General features: G+C 49.6%; 1 protein-coding gene and 2 non-coding genes across 3 annotated transcripts in view; 1 reads left to right on the top strand and 2 right to left on the bottom strand.

Moving 5' to 3' along the window:
* Window positions 1-266: 266 nt before the first annotated feature.
* Window positions 267-337, bottom strand: TRNAG-GCC (transfer RNA glycine (anticodon GCC)). Its single transcript has one exon. It is a non-coding gene; the product is annotated as a tRNA-Gly (tRNA).
* A 382-nt stretch (window positions 338-719) lies between these two features.
* Window positions 720-790, bottom strand: TRNAG-GCC (transfer RNA glycine (anticodon GCC)). Its single transcript has one exon. It is a non-coding gene; the product is annotated as a tRNA-Gly (tRNA).
* A 5,920-nt stretch (window positions 791-6,710) lies between these two features.
* TMEM163 (transmembrane protein 163) overlaps window positions 6,711-19,434 on the top strand; it is a 36,164-nt gene continuing 23,440 nt past the window's right edge. Inside the window, exons 1-2 of the mRNA XM_032944491.2 lie at window positions 6,711-7,209; window positions 16,353-16,485. Of these exons, the coding sequence (XP_032800382.1) occupies window positions 16,365-16,485 (121 nt within the window). The 5' untranslated portion in view covers window positions 6,711-7,209; window positions 16,353-16,364. The remainder of the gene's footprint in view (window positions 7,210-16,352; window positions 16,486-19,434) is intronic.

Below are 19,434 nucleotides of genomic sequence, written 5' to 3'. Positions count from 1 at the left end.
AAGTGTTAGGTTCACGATGGTAATGCTGCCCCCTATGCTACGGCGTGAGAAACGCAGCGTTACCCTTCGCGATCCGCCACCAACTGGGGCAGCCTCGTGGCGTGAATAAATAAACATGCATCTTCTCTCCAATAACAACTTCCGTATCAAATACATGTAACAGCGGCGACTTTTTTTCATTTACACTTTAAAAGCGCAGCTAATTTCAGAGATTTTTGTAACGATTGCGTAGTTTAAGAGTAAAATATTTTCTGAAGAAAAAAATGTGCATTGGCCGGGAATCGAACCCGGGCCTCCCGCGTGGCAGGCGAGAATTCTACCACTGAACCACCAATGCTGACAGTAGGCATTGAAGAAGAGGCTATTATATTCTGACTGTCATCAGTGACAAGATGGGGCAGATTCACAGGATGCTTGGAATGTCGGGCCAACGTGAGCATGTGGTTGGAACCGTTAGATCAATGTTTCCCCAACATTCCGTGTTAATTGGGTTAGCAGGAAGGCTGTCCGATTTTGCTTTGACCACACGTGGCTGGCAACACTGAATTAACTAAAAAGGGATTAGAGAGACTGAGAAAATATCACTAATTTCTAGCAAACATTGTATAGAGTAATATTTTTAACTCGTAAATTTAGTTTTTCGGTTTTCTTTAACCCATAATGTTAATGATGATGCAGAAAGACAGATTGTTATTTTTTATAAATTGAAAAAAAAAATGTGCATTGGCCGGGAATCGAACCCGGGCCTCCCGCGTGGCAGGCGAGAATTCTACCACTGAACCACCAATGCTGATATGGAACACCAACCTATATCACCCCCTTTTGTCTCAACCATGTCAGTCTGGTGTGGTGAGGATCCGTCGTGATGAGTCGTGGAGCAGCGGAGTTGTGAATGAGGAGGCGAGTGTGAGTACTGCTGCTGCGTGGGCGGTGTGGAGGCAGCACTCACTGCAGAGGCATATCACGTGTTTACATTACAAAACATAACACTCGTTATTACATGGCAACAAGACGAACATGGTTTAAAAGTGTTCGAAACACATCTAAACGATTAATCTTTTATAAACACGCTAATCGAGAGGTAACTTCTCTGAGCTAACAATATCGCCCTCTCGTGGTGTCCTTATGTGCTTGCGTGCGGGATCATGTGTTATGCAGAAGGGCCATTGCCTGAAACGTCGCCCATTATACATTGTTGTCCTTGTAAGGGCGCAGTGGTGTTGACGAGTGTGTTGGTGTTTGTGATATTTGTGCATCACTGCCAACGCAGCGGCAGCATCAGCGAATACTGATGTTTAACACGTAGCCTTTCGCGACAAATATAATCAATAATAGAGGTATACAGGTGGACTTCTCCACAAATCTGGCTGTCGCCTGATGAAGCTAGTTGTAATTACTGGCGAAACGTCGTACTCGGATTGTAAATGTTGTGGATTTGTTCTCCAACACACCGGTTAGTGCTGTACTAGTGACGAATTGGCACGTTGTGTTTACGTAACAACCCTTACTAGTTGGCTGTGTCGAGTGGTGGCGGGTTTAACGACACATTTATATATTTACACGATCTAACCCCCCCTCCCCCCGTATTATGAATACTGATGTGATGACTCATCAGCCGTGGTCACTCCGCACCAAACTCGACGATGTGCATCATCACCATCATCATCACCACCATCATCATCATAACCATCACCATCATCACCACCATCATCACCACAACCATCATCATCACCACCATCATCACCACCACCACCACCATCATCACCACCATCATCACCACCACCATCATCACCACCATCACCACCATCATCATAACCATCACCATCATCACCACCACCATCATCACCACAACCATCATCATCACCACCATTATCACCACCACCATCATCACCACCATCATCACCACCATCACCACCATCACCACCATCATCACCATCATCATAACCACCACCATCATCACCACCATCATCACCACCACCATCATCACCACAACCATCATCATCACCATCATCATCATCACCACCACCATCATCATCACCACCACCACCATCATCACCACCATCACCACCATCATCATCATAACCATCACCATCATTACCACCACCATCATCACCACAACCATCATCATCACCACCATCATCATCACCACCACCATCATCACCACCATCATCACCACCACCACCATCACCACCATCACCACCATCATCACCATCATCATAACCACCACCATCATCACCACCATCATCACCACCACCATCATCACCACAACCATCATCATCACCATCATCATCACCACCATCATCATCACCACCACCACCACCATCACCACCACCATCACCACCATCATCACCATCACCACCACCATCACCACCATCATCACCACCACCACCATCACCACCACCATCACCACCACCACCATCATCACCATCACCACCACCATCACCACCATCACCACCACCACCACCATCATCACCACCACCACCACCATCACCACCACCATCGCCACCATCACCACCATCACCACCACCATCACCACCACCACCATCATCACCATCACCACCACCATCACCACCACCATCATCACCACCACCACCACCATCATCACCACCACTATCACCACCATCACCACCACCACCATCATCACCATCACCAACACCATCACTACCACCACCATCACCACCACCACCATCATCACCACCACCAGCACCTCGGGGACGACAACGGCCCTCCCACAGCGCCAGGGAAGCTCCAACAAGCAGCGAGCCGCTCCGCGAGCCGCTTGTTGTGTTCAGCTTGTGTCGTCCTTTCCCCCGGCACCTACAATTAGCGCGGTACGCTGCGTACGGTGCGAAAGAAGTTCGACGCAGGGTAGTCTCCAGCATCTCCCAACGTTTCAACCCGCCACGCACGCCTCTGCCATCGTCGGCCGAGAGCGGCACGCGGGACGGATGGAGGTCGACAGCCAGCGGAGAGATGACGGCCGTGCGGAGCCTCGAGTGGCAGGGATGAGGAGATGGATTGTGACTTCGTAGGGCCGTGGGGGGATGGCGATGACGTGCGGAATCAAGCCTGCATCCAGCAGTGTATAGATCATAGCTGATGATGATGATGATGTAATGCTTGGTGGTAGTCTATGTGAGTAACGTCACGATCTTTAGTGACTCACACTGGCAACGAACCAAATACATAACTAACGCAGAGCCATTTGGCAATCCACTGCTGGATGAAGGCCTCCCCACGGCGTCTTGTGCTGTGGCCGGGAATCGAGATCAGGTGACCGGGTTGGCAGCTAAGCGCAGTGCGCTACCCACCACGCAGTATAACAGCTCCACGACATTGAACGTGATGAGTAAAGTTACGATTATACTCTTTGGTTTTATTCGGTAAAGTCACGTAGGCAAAAACAAATTAAAATAAATTGAAATAAAATTAAGGAAACAATTAAAACACAACGTTTCGGAGGCAAAGCAAGCTTCCGTCTTCAGGTGGGACCAGTCACAGCAAAATCGCTGCACCAAGGGGTGAGGTTCTGGGAACCTCGAGCTTAAATACAGGTTGAGGGGGGGGGGTGTTACGATTCTCACTCCATTCGCTACAGTTGCAGACACGAGGCTCAAAACATCTTCCATGAGACGAACCCCTCGGTTGAATGGCACGTGAGAAATGGAAGGGAAATGTGGGTAAGAGACACCAGAAATGATCTCAGACATCACCTTCCAGAGGGTGTATCTCGTAACACGAGTAGTATACAACGATGCATCGATTCACCAATTAATATGGCATGGTTATTAAACTCATGATACATGTGTTTTTGTTTCTCTCTCCAATTCTTATAAAGTATGTTGCCATCTAGAATCGGATCGCTTCAAATTGTTTTCTTACTCACGAGTTGCGGCACGGTGCTCTGGCACGCATCCCACGCCGAATGAGTGAACAGCAGCACCCCCGGGGGGTCCTGTGGTGTCTAGAGCGTGCGTGAGGTCACGTTGTTGCTGCTGCGAGAGGCTCCGAGTGAAATGCCACGGTCTCACGACAACACGACTCTCAGCAGCAGCGACCATGGAATTTAATTGGGGTAGGGGCAGAGACAGACCCAAGCGCCGTACGACGAAATGAAGCACACTTTTACGTCGGTCAAACATCAACGGTGCATGCAGCAATCGTGCAGAGCTCGACTGACGGAGGCGCATTTTTAAACGATTTAAAGGAATCCTCTGTGTTGTGTGTGGTGGGGGGGGGGGGGGAGCAAGCTATGCGACTTCGCACGGCCAACTCCGTGCGCAGGCGGCGTGACCGGCCCCCATTCAGCAAGGCACAAGCGCGACCGCTGTAATTGACCACCACGTGGATCGGAGTCACAAGACACCATTCAGCAACCCACATTTTTGTTTGAGCACTTGAATGCGAATGCTCCTGAGTTTTTACGTCTCGTGTCTTCTTTTGATTGTGGTGGCGTGGTAGTTTGTGCACTGCACTATTACCTGAGTTCGATTCCCGGCCATGGCTAATATCCCGCCGAGATATACCTGAACCGATCCTGGGCTCCGCCGTTCACCGACCAACACTGACCAGGGTGGTGAAGTATGGTCAAAACAACCCCCATGACCGACACGGCGTGGGGAGGCCTTCATCCAGCAGTGGATTTACCAAGGACTGTAACTTAATTTTGTTGCTGTAAGGAAGAGTGGTTGGTCACGGCGACCATAGCATGTTCTGCGATAGAGCACAAGGTTAAACTTAGTTTGGCATGATCTGCTTTGGTGTATGCGGAGGCATTGCCATCATAAACTCAATTTGCAATGCCTGCCCCTTGCTCTCTTAAAAAATATATATTGTAACGGCAATTAACCCAAGCATTGACACAGGCTCATGACATTTTCTGGAAATATGAATGGCTACTGTTTAATTTATAAGGCATTCTGTATGAAAACGTCAGGCAGTTTACTTGGATTTATCCTGAATACTGTATCCTAACCACTTAAAGCGAGAGTGAGAAACGTTAATTATCACGGGCACTAAGACACAAAAAACCCTGTATAGCATTTAGCAAATTGTTTGGGGCAAGCACTATTAGCGAGCGCCTCTTAAGGCCGACACGGGACAGGAAGGTGTTGGTGATATGGCCAGTATCCCAGTGATGGTAACACACCGCTCAAAGTAATCATTTAAGGTAGAGTCGATCTAGGGGAGGTCCAGCACCGTAACAAAAATCACTCGACACTGTCATTAGCCTCGATTGGGAATCAGATAAAATCTGGTCCATCGCGCAGTTCGCAAATCACTGCGTCACCACTCCGACATCCCTCCCCAAGCACACGTACACACCATGCATCTTTACTCGGAAAGTTTCCAATCCAATCTGCCTCAAAACCCACACTGTACCACATCCTTTTCGTAGCTCAAAGCTAATATTTACTCAACAGGTGTACGCTGCGCAGAGAAGATGTCCCCTACAGAAAACAGCAGCAGCAGGGGTATGATGCGATACGTGGGTGAGTGGGGGTTGTGTGTGTTTGGGTAGCGGTAGTGTAGCGGTTAGCGCGCTGCGCTGCGAACCCGGCTACCCGAGTTCGAGTCCCGCTCACGATCAACAGCACTGATCATCGCCACTAGAGAGACAAAGGCGGCCGGGCGTGGCGCTGGTCACCCACCCCCTTGTGTGCCGTTCCGGGATTCATAGGTGCTCGCTAACAGCACTTGCCCCAGCAGCCTTTTAAGGCGATACGGGGGTGGGGGGGGGTTTGATGCGTTGTGGTTAAAACGACGCTGGGCCACATCTGTCTTCCTCAGTGCGCATGTTCACGCACTGGACCAGGTACTCATTGCAGGCTGAATACACCTAGGGGGGAGACCCAGCATCGATTGAAATCATCACCACGATTTCAGCATGATGTATGCCGTTGCCAGGAATCGAACTCAGGCTACAAAGTTGTTCACTTCGCTAACTCCTGCGCGACCGCTCTCAAAACACGCAATAAAGACTCCACAGCGTAGCCTCCCTCCACCGGCTCTTGGAGCAAGCGCTTTGAGCGAGAGCGCTTATGTCACCTGTGAGCTGGCCAGCACCACGACCGGTCATACACAAATACAATAATCTCCTATGGAGCCATAGAGGCTTAACAGTCCTGTGTGAGAGTACCTACACCATGCACTCATACAAAGACAAAGATCCCCCATATAGCCTTAACAGCGGTGGCACAGTGGACACGGCATACACGGGGCTGGGTGGCCAACACCACCTCCGGCCGCCTTTGTATGCCTAGTGGCGATGTTTACACACCGTACCAGGTACTAATTTAAGGCTGAGTCGACCTAGGGGAGGCCCATGACCATTTCAGATAATTGTCGCTGATGCTGGCCGTGAGCGGCAGTGGAACTCGGGTCGCCAGGTTCGCAGTCCACGGCGCTAGCACACGCGCACACACACGCACACACACACGCGCACACACACACAGACGCACACACACACACGCGCACACACACACAGACGCGCACACACACACGCGCACACACACACAGACGCACACACACACACGCGCACACACACGCACACACACACGCGCACACACACACACAGACGTACACACACACACACGCGCACACACACGCACACACACACACGCGCGCACACACACGCGCACACACACGCACACACACAAACGCACACACACACACGCGCACACACACACAGACGCACACACACACACGCGCACACACACGCACACACATACACGCACACACACACACACGCGCACACACACACAGACGCATGGCTACGGCAGTCGCAGATGTAGTTGTGCCCCCTACCCGCCTCTGCGTACGCCTCTGGTGGTGTGCATCGCTGAATAAATTTGCCACGTCTGATTACAGCGCAGCGGAAAGGCCGCCACATGACAGGTCACGTCTCGCCAGCGCGCGCGCACACACACGCACACACACACACACGCATGTACACACACACACGCACACACGCACACACACGCACGCACACACACGCACGCGCGCACACACCGCGGGTACCCGCCCCGGAGCCGACACGCGCATCGGCTGCTGCACACTTTGCGCGATTTCTCTCTCCCCGTGTCTGACTCTCCCCCCCCCCCCACCCGGGATCACCGATCTTTGCCTTTTCTCTCCACTTCCACAACTTGCCGAGCGGATAAAGACTCGTTCGTGTTGGCAGCCTCCCCGCAACGCCGCGTCTCTGCCGTGAGTTTTTTTTCTTATTTTCAAATTAGTTTCGTCCTTTGTTTTTAGTTTGGTGACATTCCATATTGCGTGGGGGAAGCGGTGGCACAGTGGTCATTGTCACACTGCACTTTGGGACATGGCAAACCTGAGTTCTATTCCCGGACACGGATAACGTCAGTGGTGAGCCGATATCCGAACCGGTCCCGTGCGCCCCTGCCAACGCCTTCGCCGACCGGCACTGAGCGGTATGGTGTTTGATGGGTCCATGGAACCTCGCATAACCAGCACGGCGTGGGGATGCATTCATCCACCAGTGGATTGTACTCTGCACTGTGTTTTGCCGATTCGATGCAATGGCTTTATTATCAATAGCGAAAGTGTGATATTATGAATTTATTCTGCCGATGTTTTGTGGAAGCACATTACTTTCGTTCCCGGTATTCGATGTAACTCTTAATAGTCTACCTGCATAACTGTGCACTAATCTACGGTAAGAAACACAAACAAGGCGATGTAAGGAAAGTTATTGGGCTTGGCTGGGATTCATCGCTAGAAGGGATGGTGATGACCGCTGGACGAGACTCGTTGACGACATCGCAGCCAACAAAGAGAACGCGCCCAGGAGGACGATCACCGGTTAGCGCTGTTGGCTACGTACGGTACGAAAGAGGTTCAACACACATACGAAGATGAGATCGCTGACATACGTATCGTGTGCAGGAGAGAGATGGATTGTGGCATCGTAAGACCGCGAGGGATAACCCATAGTGTGTGGGGGGGGGGGGGGGGGGGCTTCATCCATCCAGCAGTGGATAAATAATGTGTCGTGATTATTGTTTCATGGGTAATTGCGAGCGGAGCGTTGCTTAGCTCACTTAGTTACCGACCGGACGAACTAAGTTCGATTTACAACCACGGCTAACATCAGTGGCGATAACTAAACTACCCTGCCCCCCCCCCCCCCCCATTCACTAATCCACAATGAGCAGCTGTGGTGAAGTATGGCCAACAACCCACATGACTGATACGGCATTCAGGAGTTGAATGACAAAGGGCAGAAGCGTTATTATAAGGACTGTGGTGTATGACAATGTGTATTCATTGCAGTATTATAAAACCGATGGCAGGGAATGTTCCTGAGGATGTCACCACTTCTATCGGTTCGCAGTGGCGGATTTCCAAAACCGTCCTTCGGAATTTCCTGAAACTTTCCCAAGTCTTAATATAGTTCACACTGCACTGTACACGACGATATATGTTATCGCATAAATATGCTTTCATCATCATGCAGTGAATTGATAATGCCCTATATCTCACACACAATCGATCGGCAGGTCTAGTGCAGCGGGGGTAAAGTGTGGGTGCGCCCAGCTTTCTTCCAAGACGTCTGCAGGTCAGTGTAGAGGACAAGACGAAATTGCCCCTGTTCAAGCCTCCTCTAGTGGAGGATTTTGCGCCAGAAGTGGCGTGAGCAGGCAAGTGCGCAATTTCATGTTCACACCTTTATCTTCTGAGCAACGAGGGCAAATGTTACCACGTGGTGAATTTGGCCGCGGTGCGGTTTGTATGCACGTGATAATCATAATTTACTTATTTGTCGAGTAGAGCCACGCTGAGTAGTGAGACTCTTTTTTTCAGGAGGGTCCTGCATGATGGGGTTTTATTTAAAACTCGCCTTTTGCCCGTCCAAGGACGGGTGTATTGCAGTAAATCTGAAACTTGTAAGTGAAAAGCAGACCGCGACGTGATATTCATAGCATGAATGCGTGTGCACTTTGTAAGGGCGCGGTGACACAGACCCATTTCATTTACAGGTTATAATCCCTTGTTCATCACGACGTCCTTTTTACTTTGATGTCTCAACAGCGTGACGGAGATCACGTGACGTGAGGGTTCTGTCTTTGTAGTGAGGGTTGTAAGTTGACGCCGAGGAGGGGGGAGGAAGCGCCTCGGCCCCCCATGTGGAGTGACGTCACCCGCTAATTATTATTAATAGAGGGGGTGTCCATTTGGAGGACGTCACCTGATCATGCATATTAATGAGGGGGGGTACTGGCCAAGGAGGTCTAATGATGTAGATGCTCACCCCGAGCCCTTATTACTTTAATAGTGCATTGTCTTTGAGCTGTACGCCTTTTGGCGTCATCTGGTCGAGCACCATTTGGGTCGAGGCTCAAAAGAAAGCCGTCCCTTGGTGTGGACCAATCAGTTTTAAAGACAATGCACATATTATCATAGTGTGTTTTTTTGTTTGCATTTTGACTGCAGGTATTGTGGTTAATGCAGACATGAATCCTCGTAAAAAGGTTTCCGTTTTGTTGCCAGAAAAAAGGGGAAAAACCCTATTATTAGATATTCGGGCCAATTTGTAGGTGGGTGAGCTAGTGGTGGAGACGATGGGACAAAGGGGTGTACCTTCTTTATGGATTTTTGGTAAGCCATATAGTCTGGGTGGTCTAGCAGCAGAAGGTTTTAAGGAAAACTGTTTGGTCTGTTCAATTAATGAAGCTGTTCGTTTTTGTAACGAGGCAGTTGGTGGGATCTCTTTTAATTGTTGTGTAGCTACCATCATTAAGTAGGTCCTAAATTTTGTTATTGTACACGTTTTTGTCCATGATGATCGTGGCATTGCCCTTGTCAGCTGAGAGGATGACGATATATTCCCTCTTTTTTAAATGAAATAACTCAAAGCGCTCCTCCATACTTATGTTGCTTACTGGTATCTGAGCGCTTTTGATTATTAATAAGGGGGGGCTGGTCGACGTGGAGTGACGTCACGAGCGATGTACATATACATTCTTGGCTCATTATAGTAGGTAATAATAATGGGGGGGGGGGGGGGTGTCCATTTGGAGGACGTCACCCGCTCATGATTATTAATGAGGGAGCTGGTCGATGTGGAGTGACGTCACGAGCGTTAAGGACATTCCTGGGTGATTATAGTAGGTATGTTTAATGGGGGTTTATATTAGTGGTAGTAAACCGGAGCACCCAGATAAAATCCACGGACGCAAGGGGGCAACGCTCTATCCCCATACAGATGGGTGCAGATTGCGATAAGTCCACTTGCTGTACCGCCTTCTTCTGGCGATCCAGGGTACGGCTCCTCCTCGACACCCTCGGGAAGGGAGTTTCACAAAACGCGTGCGGTGATCCAGCAACTTTCGCTGCTGCCTCCCCAGCGCTGAGTGTCAGGCCACGTGCACAGCGCCCCCGCCGGCTACCCCCCCACTCACCCCCACCGCAATTAGATTACTCGTAGCGATTTCGAGTCACAATTCTTTTCAAGTCCCGATGATGGTTAGTGTCGTTGGTATTGTCTGTAAGATGTTGACGTTGTGGTGTTTTTGTTCTCGTTATTTACTTATTAGGTTATTGTCCGGCTGTGGGTTGTAACGTTTGTATTGTCTGCCTCGTGCGTAGTCCGTCCTTGTTGTCTGTGACGCCCGTCTCGTTTGCATTGTCTCGCCTGCCAGGTTCCGTCTCGTTTGGTTGATCTGTATGTGTACTCCCGCGCTCCTGTCTGTCTCGTTAGTTACGACCCTTTAGCCCGAGGGAGAATATTGCATAACATTTCCTCGCGTCGAAAATAATTCTCGATACCAACTTGTACGAGTCTAGCCACTGTAAGTGTTTTCGGTAATTGAATTTAACCGTACTCTTTGGTTATTTCGGTAAAGTCACGTAGGTATAAAATAAAATAAATCACGACGTTTCGGTAAAGTCACGTAGGTATAAAATAAAATAAATCACGACGTTTCGGGCGCAACACAACACCAGCGTCCATGTGTGTCTGTCTGTGTGTCTCTGTGTTGTCTCTCTCTGCTTGTGTCTGTCTGTGTGTCTCTGTGTTGTCTCTCTCTGCTTGTGTGTCTGTCTGTGTGTCTCTGTGTTGTCTCTCTCTCTCCTTGTGTGTCTGTCTGCGTGTCTTTGTGTTGTCTCTCTCTGCTTGTGTGTCTGTCTGTGTGTCTCCTCGTCGTCTGCTTCGCTCCCATCTACTCGGGTCAACAAATCCCGCTTCTCGTTTGTTTTTAAATCAGGGTGGTACTCTTTGGTTCTTTCGGTAAAGTCTCGTAGAAAGAAAATAAATTAAATAATAGAATACGACGTTTCGATTGCAACACAAGCAACCGTCATCAGGTAGAACTCAATTTGAGAGAGAGACAAAACACAGACACGGAGACACACAAACAGACACACAAGCAGAGAGAGACAACACAGAGACACAGAGAGACACACAACATAGACACACAGACAAACATACAAGCAGAGAGAGACACACACAGAGACACACACAGAGAAAGACACAACATAGACACACAGACAGACACACAAGCAGAGAGAGACAACACAGAGACACAGAGAGAGACACACAACATAGACACAGAGTCTCTGTGTGTCTCTGTGTTCTCTCTCTCTCTCGTGTGTCTGTCTGTGTGTCTCCGTGTCTGTGTTTTGTCTCTCTCTCAAATTTAGTTCTACCTGATGACGGTTACTTGTGTTGCAATCGAAACGTTGTATTTAATTAATTTTCTTTCTACGTGACTTTACCGAAATAACCAAAGAGTAATTCCTGCAGTCACGAAAGTTTCAAATCAAATCAGGATGGTAATTGTGACAAGTATCACCGTCAGGTGTGAATCACTCTGCATCTGATGATTCAACTCCCCCCCCCACCTCCTATTCCAATCCGGTCGATTCATTATGACAATTCGGAGTTTTTAAAAATATATTTAGATTTGTATTTGCCTTTCACTGGGAAGTCGTACACAGCAGGTATGCTGTTCAGTATTCGTCGGATTATAAGACTCTGTGGAAAGTAAGACGCACCTTCAAACGTGTGCCCCGTGTCTATGAAGTTATACGACTCTGATCTCTCGCGCACACAGCTACCGGATTAAAAGACGAACCCTTCACATTTTGCTTTAAAATACTTGAAAAAAAAGTGCGCCCTAATCCACAGAATACGGTGACACGCTGTGCTTATCTTCTCCTCCACACATGAATAAATGTGAGGTTTATCTAAAACGGAAGCTCCTGGTCTCTAGCTGTAACATAGGGAAGTTCAAATCGGCAGCACATGTGGGTTATGAAAAAAAATGAGCAAAAAAAATGTCTGAAAGTTTGTCGGTTACATAAACAACACCGCCCACCCCTGCGGTGACAGCAGTCACAACTCGCAACCTCCCCGTCACCGACCTCACGGCGAGCACCTCCATCCCCACTGACCATCACGGGAAGAGAACAGCCACAAGCGTCGTCTTAGGGATTATATATAAAACAAACAATATATCTCTCCACTTAAACAACGTAAATGATTGTTAACACAACCAATCGGCCCCACGTCCTTCTGGGAGTGCGTAATATTCAGCAGTATGTATTTAGTCGAAGCAAAACCCCTGTCAGGTTTTGACATGCAGTGTCTCGTCAGCGGAGCCAGGCTTGATTCATAATTGGTTTATTTTGGGTTAGGCCGTCTAAAAAACGGTGTCATAAACCCTTCTCAAACCGACAGCCAATTAATAAAAGTGTCAAGTGAATCAAACGTGCCTAATGTATTCCCGCGTCAGCACCACCGGTGTGTTGGACAGTGGGCACGACATGGGCACGTCAGGCTTGCTTGAATGCTGCTGAACTGCCAGATGTTGTGAGCAAGGAGCCCCTCTTTAGGATATGGGCATCCTACAGGAAGGGAGTGGTGGCTGGGTCGTAGGTCTGTACACATGTTGAGCTTCTTTCGCACCGTACGTAGCCAACCATGCTAATCGGAGGCGCGGGATTCACACCCACCAGGAAATGGATGAATTGCCACAATTCTTGATCGCGATTCGAGAATAAATTCCTTTTTGTTTTTTGTTGCTGTCTCATTGTATACTTTCTGGTTCGTTATTTTGTGTTTATATCGTGTTATTATGTTAATATGCTAACAGTGCAGAGGACCGTACCTCGTTTATTATTGATTTCGCCGTAACGATTTTGTCATTCGAAATGATCGCGATTGCCCCGACAGGATCGCTGTCAGCATGGACCGCTCTGCAGAGATGAGCGTATGCTCTCGCTCACGCCACCGGTGGGGCGTAGGGCAGGTTACCCCGATATGCCAATTTGACAGACACGAATAAAGTGTCTGTCAAATTGTTATCCGCAACGCTCCGTATCAGCGCATACTAGGTTCGTTATATAGTTGTTGAGAAAATAACATTTTCAATTGACCTTCATGTGTGGTCTGGTGAAGTCACTGGAGAAGCATAAAACAAAATACGTCAGCCACAGGGATGTTGCTGCGATGTGTTCATGCGCACACCACAGGGATGTTGCTGAGATGTGTTCATGCGCACACCACAGGGATGTTGCTGCAATGTGTTCATGAACACACCACAGGGATGTTGCTGCGATGTGTTCATGAACACACCACAGGGATATTGCTGCGATGTGTTCATGAACACACCACAGGGATATTGCTGCGATGTGTTCATGAACACACCACAGGGATGTTGCTGCGATGTGTTCATGAACACACCACAGGGATGTTGCTGCGATGTGTTCATGCGCACACCACAGGGATGTTGCTGCGATGTGTTCATGATACCACCACATGGATGTTGCTGCGACGTGTTCATGAACACACCACAGGGATGTTGCTGCGATGTGTTCATGCGCACACCACAGGGATGTTGCTGCGATGTGTTCATGCGAACACCACAGGGATATTGCTGCGATGTGTTCATGAACACACCACAGGGATGTTGCTGCGATGTGTTCATGAACACACCACAGGGATGTTGCTGCGATGTGTTCATGAACACACCACAGAGATGTTGCTGCGATGTGTTCATGCGCACACCACAGGGATGTTGCTGCGATGTGTTCATGCGAACACCACAGGGATATTGCTGCGATGTGTTCATGAACACACCACAGGGATGTTGCTGCGATGTGTTCATGCGCACACCACAGGGATGTTGCTGCGATGTGTTCATGCGCACACCACAGGGATGTTGCTGCGATGTGCTCATGAACACACCACAGGGATGTTTGCTGCGATGTGTTCATGTGCACACCACAGGGATGTTGCTGCGATGTGTTCATGCGCACACCACAGGGATGTTGCTGCGATGTGTTCATGTGCACACCACAGGGATGTTGCTGCGATGTGTTCATGTGCACACTTCACTCGCGTCCACAGGCCACCGGTGGGATCTCCTGGCACGGCAATTGCAGCGATGGCCAAGTCTCTCAAATCCACTTCTGTAGTGCACCCGCGACAGCGTCACATGAGTCCACCGCAGGCCACTTGCGGTGGAGTAAAGTGTGAGGTGACTCCCACCTCCTCCAAGACGCCTTGCCAGCGTGGAAGAGTAGGCCAAAAAAACCCCACTCTCTCGAGAGATGCTCTCTCCGGAGCTCCTTCTAGCGGAGGGCCTTCCGCCAGCAGCGTGTTAGGAGCAAGCCACTGCAGCGCCGTGCCTGCACCATCGCATCAGCTGCACAACAGGGACGTCACGAGAGCGATCGAGTTCAGTGTTCGTTGTTGCTTACTTTATTACTCCCATGGAAAGATCACAAGGCGGTGTTACGCGTCTTCCTCCTTAATGTAGGTTGTTTTTTTATTGGGTTACATCGCGTAAATATAAATGTGTCGTTAAACCCGCCACCACCCGACAGCCGATTAGTAAGGTTTGTCACGTAAACAGAACGTGGCCAATTCGTTGCTAGTACGGCACACCGGTGTGTTGGAGAGCCAAGCCACAACATTTACAATCTTGGTGTGCGAGAGTCAAGATTGTAAATGTTGTGCATTTGCTCTCCAACACACCGGTGTGCCGTACTCGTAACGAATTGGCATGTTCTGTTTTCGTGACAAACCTTACTAGTCGGCTGTGTCGGGTGGTGGCTGGTTTAACGACACAACATTTATATTTACACGATCTAACGCAAAAACACTTCGATTATGAATGACATTGGTCGCGAAAGCCTGGTACGTGTTCAAGCGTCTTCCTCCTCTTTGGCAGTTGAAGCTCCCCCCCCCCCGCCTCTTGGTGCCGCGGTTACATCGCGTTCCCCGCCTGTCAGCGACGGTGCAATTCATCTTTATCAGCGAGCACGTGAAATGTCGAGCGACCTGGCGAAGTCGAGGGCTTCGTAGCCGCTCTTCGTTAATACGGCAGTAAGGCCGATGGCGTTCCGCGAGTCGAGGCAAAACGAGCGGCGGCCGCAAGCGACAACAGTGAGACCGCGGCACCAAAACCGTCACAAACCCCACGAGCGATTTTACACAACCCCATCGGCCGCAGGGCCCTCTGGGAGTAAAGAGAGGGTCCTCACCTGTAACATCGGCAGTTCACCAGCATTGATTCAACGCTGAAGTGTTGATACCGGTCCAGAGTGTTGCTTGTTTTTGAAAAAAAAAATGCTGCTGAAATTACACACTTCCAGGAGGCCGTTTGGCGGATGGGTTGTGTAAGAATTAGTTGTTTTTACCTGAAGACTCATATGTGAAGGAGACATTGTTTATTTTGCTAAATATATATTACCATACGCTTACATTGTGTCGCTTATATCCAAACAATTGATAACGTATTGGACAGACATCACAAACACAGGACAATCCAACAAATCGAGCTTTGAGATTCGGGGAGGCTTTCGACGAACAGTTGGAAATATACATTAGTGTCAATTCTGTGAAGTTACGTTATGTTATTCCACATGCAGCGTGGTTATATGATCGTGTAGACAGGGTTCACTGCTGATTGTTTTTGGATCGAGTAGCCCTATTCCAAGCAGCTCTCCTGCTGTCTGTTTCATTGCTGCAGACACGTTATCCAGAGGTTAGCAAATTAGAGCATGAATGATGGAAAATAAAATAAAACACTGTAAAATAGTCTCGGCAGGGCCATGCCATGGCTGCAGTTCCAGTATCAGTGAGGTCCGCTTCCGCGTTTTGTCATTGCAGGTGATAGAAATGCAGTTTATGATTATGACGTATGCATTTTCAACTTTCGTCGCACCGTACGTAGCCAAGCGTGGTAATCCGAGGTGCTGATGGTGCTGCTGCTGTCACCAGCCCTTCTCTCATGGGAGGCTGCACGGACAAGTTGGCGTGAGATGAAGAAGCTCACCGCAGACCGGACCCCTCAGCGCTCTGTTCCATGCCTCCACAGCTCCGGGAGGCGATGGAAGCTGCCGTCCAGAGCAATGGGCAGGGCCCCAAGGGAGAGGCGGGCAGCAAACCCCAGCCAGGGCTCACCCTGGACCCCCTTCAGCACCTGGATGGGCCCGAGTGGCTCCAAACAGGTGCCTCGCGCAGCCGTCTCATCGCAGTCAACCAGGGACTCCCCCAAGCCCAAGTTCCTCGCGACCCACCCACCACACAATGCGTCTTTCCCAGTTCACCGATGTACACGCTGCTGCTGCTGCTGCTGCACGTGCCTAATGGTTGCTAAACGCACCATGCGGGACATGTACACAGGCCAACACATCTCTGCGGCAGTGAATCCTCACGCCTAACACAGGCCGCTTCTTGCCGTGTGCTCCTGACAGTTTACATCACTCAACGTTGTGTTTACATATATGCTGGGTGATTAATTTATAGGTACCCCGCTAAGGTATGTAGAAAATAACTTGTTGTTGAAACACCTCCACACGTTTCCCACCAATCTCAATTCACGTATTCAGCCTTCTAACGCTCTCCTCTCTAAGATACGGAGCCACGGCATTCGCAATATTCAATCAGCCATTGAGACGAAAACAAAGAGGGGATCTTTCGATTGAAAGCTTCCGTGACTGCAAGGATTCATCTTCTTTGGTTCTTTCGGTAAAGTCACGTAGAATGAGAATAAAATAATAAAATGAAACAATGAAATTCTCACGACGTTTCGGCCACAACACAAGTAGCCTTCCTCAGGTGAAGAAACACGACTGTCCACTCAAGCGCTGTCTTCTGGACAGTCCTGTTTCTTCACCTGAGGACGGCTACTTGTGTTGTGGCCGAAACGTCGTGAGAATTTCATTGCTTTATTTTATTATTCTATTCTCATTCTACGTGACTTTACCGAAAGAACCAAAGAAGAAAACAAAGAGTGGATCGTTCGAAAACAGTGGGGTATCTATAAATGGATAGTCCTGGATATCTCACTGCTGCACACATGTTCACTATGTAAGCACAGCGATCACACTAATAATGGTCAGCCCTTCGTTAACCCACTGCTGGATGAAGTCCTCCCCATTCAGCGGCGACCATCTGGGGTTGATGGACCATACTTCACCACGCTGGTCATTGTGTGTTCATTGTCTCAGATGTGCACTTGCACATTGCCAAACCTCGCACACCCCACCACATTCTGCTGCTTCACTCGACGATTCACGTCCGCGCTGCTTGCGGCCGCCATGAATGGGACGGGGATTTGTGATGCTGGGAGTTTTGGACGATGCGCTTCGGGGGTTAATGATTCGCACCGACAGGGAACTTTACGCACCGGTGGCTCTCTTGGCGAGCGATGACGGGGCGAGAGTGCCGCCAAATGGCACGGGCCCGTGGGTGCGAACGATCAACGCGAAGAACTTGTTGCACGTCTCGAAGTTTCCCCGCAGGGGGAGTTCATTGTCTATCAGTCGGAATTCATCATCAAGCCAAGCTGTGTTCCTCCCACCCCCCACCCCGCCATCAAATATGTCCAATGTTATCTTTGACCAGATCTCTTCGTCGACTTTGAATGAGGTCACCCATACTTTCATGTATGGGGTGCATATCGACATGTATAAGAGGAGTGCTGTCACAGTGGCTATTGCAATGAGCTACGCACCCGGCTACCCGAGTTCGATCCCGAGCTGGGCTAATTCCAGTGGCAGTGACGCATGAATCGGTTCCCGAGCACCCGTTCATGCACGAACTCGCACGTGGCCAGCGCGTGTGGAAGTATTGGTACACAACCCCCCACCCCCACGACCGACTCTGCATGGGGAGGCCTTTATCCTGTTTCTTATCCATTATAGAGGGATGTTTTGGGTAAGATCGCGTAAATATAAGTGTGTCGTTAAACCCGCCACCACCCGACACAGCAAATTAGTAAAATTTGGCAATTAGTTACTCGTTTAGCACACCCGTGTGTTGGAGAGTAAACCCACAACATGTACTATTTGAGTACGACGTTATGTGCAGGGTACAACCTTGTATCATGTGTCGGGTATAATACCTTGTGAATATTCGTCAGATATATTGCAATTTTCTCCGAAGCTGCAGGCCTCTGCAAGACAGTGCGACTTCCTTATACGAGGTGGCGGGAGTTCATTCCAGACGGCCCCATGAGGCTCTACCACTTAAAAAAAACCTCCGTAGGCAATAGCTAACCTGCCACTGCAAGCACCTTGGCCGCACTCATCGGCTCCTAGAGGGGAATGTCTCCTACCTGACAACATCGCTGTTTTATGAATGTTAACACACTCAGTCATTTGTTGTCTTTTCAAGGAGTTCTGAGCAACACCGTCAATAATTGCATGCAGACCTCTCGCGTGACCAAAGTTTACTATCAGCAACCCGAGCGTGCCCCCCTCCCCCCCACCGAAGGTGTTTGAAAGTCACGGGAACGAACCTCCCCACCATGCAGTGAGTAGCTGTGAGTGTTAGTAATGATAAACGGCGTGCTCGTGGTTATATAACTCTGGTGGCTGTGGTGGTGGTGGTGGTGGGGCTCTCTCCATGCCACATCCATCACCAGCACCCCGCCACCTCCCCCCCGCTGCGCCCCCACACCCCTGCGGTGATGCGTCTCGCGACTGTTTTTGTCGTAGAAGTCGACGCGGCGATGTGGAATTCGTTGCCACTACGACGAGAGCTCCGATTCGCTTGATATGTTCCATCCGCGAGCAATTAGTCGCCGAGACTTTAGGCCCGCTGTCGTGGTAAATTATAAGAACGGGGCCTTTATTTAACCCAGGAAAGCCTCGGTCTCGAGACTCTTTTTCATGTTTTTGTCAGGAGGCGTCCTGCTACACCGAGACGTTTGGCCAATTCCACTGAGGAGTGTTGCGCACGTGAGAGGAAAAACGGGAGTAGCCGGAGAAAACACACAGACACACACAGACACACACAGACACACACAGACACAGAACAAAGCTCGACACTGACAAGGTGGTGATGTGGCCCAGCAGCAGCAGCGCGTTTGCCGCTTGTTTCAGAGGTTCCCACTTAGAACCCAACGGCTGCCCTCATCACTTCTGCTGCCACTGCTGTTGCCACTGCTGCTG

The sequence above is a fragment of the Petromyzon marinus genome, chromosome 4 (assembly GCF_048934315.1).
Source record: "Petromyzon marinus isolate PM22_M1 ecotype Great Lakes invasive population chromosome 4, UKy_Petmar_22M1.pri1.0, whole genome shotgun sequence".
In the NCBI taxonomy this organism is placed as follows: Eukaryota; Metazoa; Chordata; class Hyperoartia; order Petromyzontiformes; family Petromyzontidae; genus Petromyzon; species Petromyzon marinus.
The sequence above is the reverse complement of the archived record's forward strand: the minus strand, read 5'-3'. Positions and strand labels throughout refer to the sequence as shown.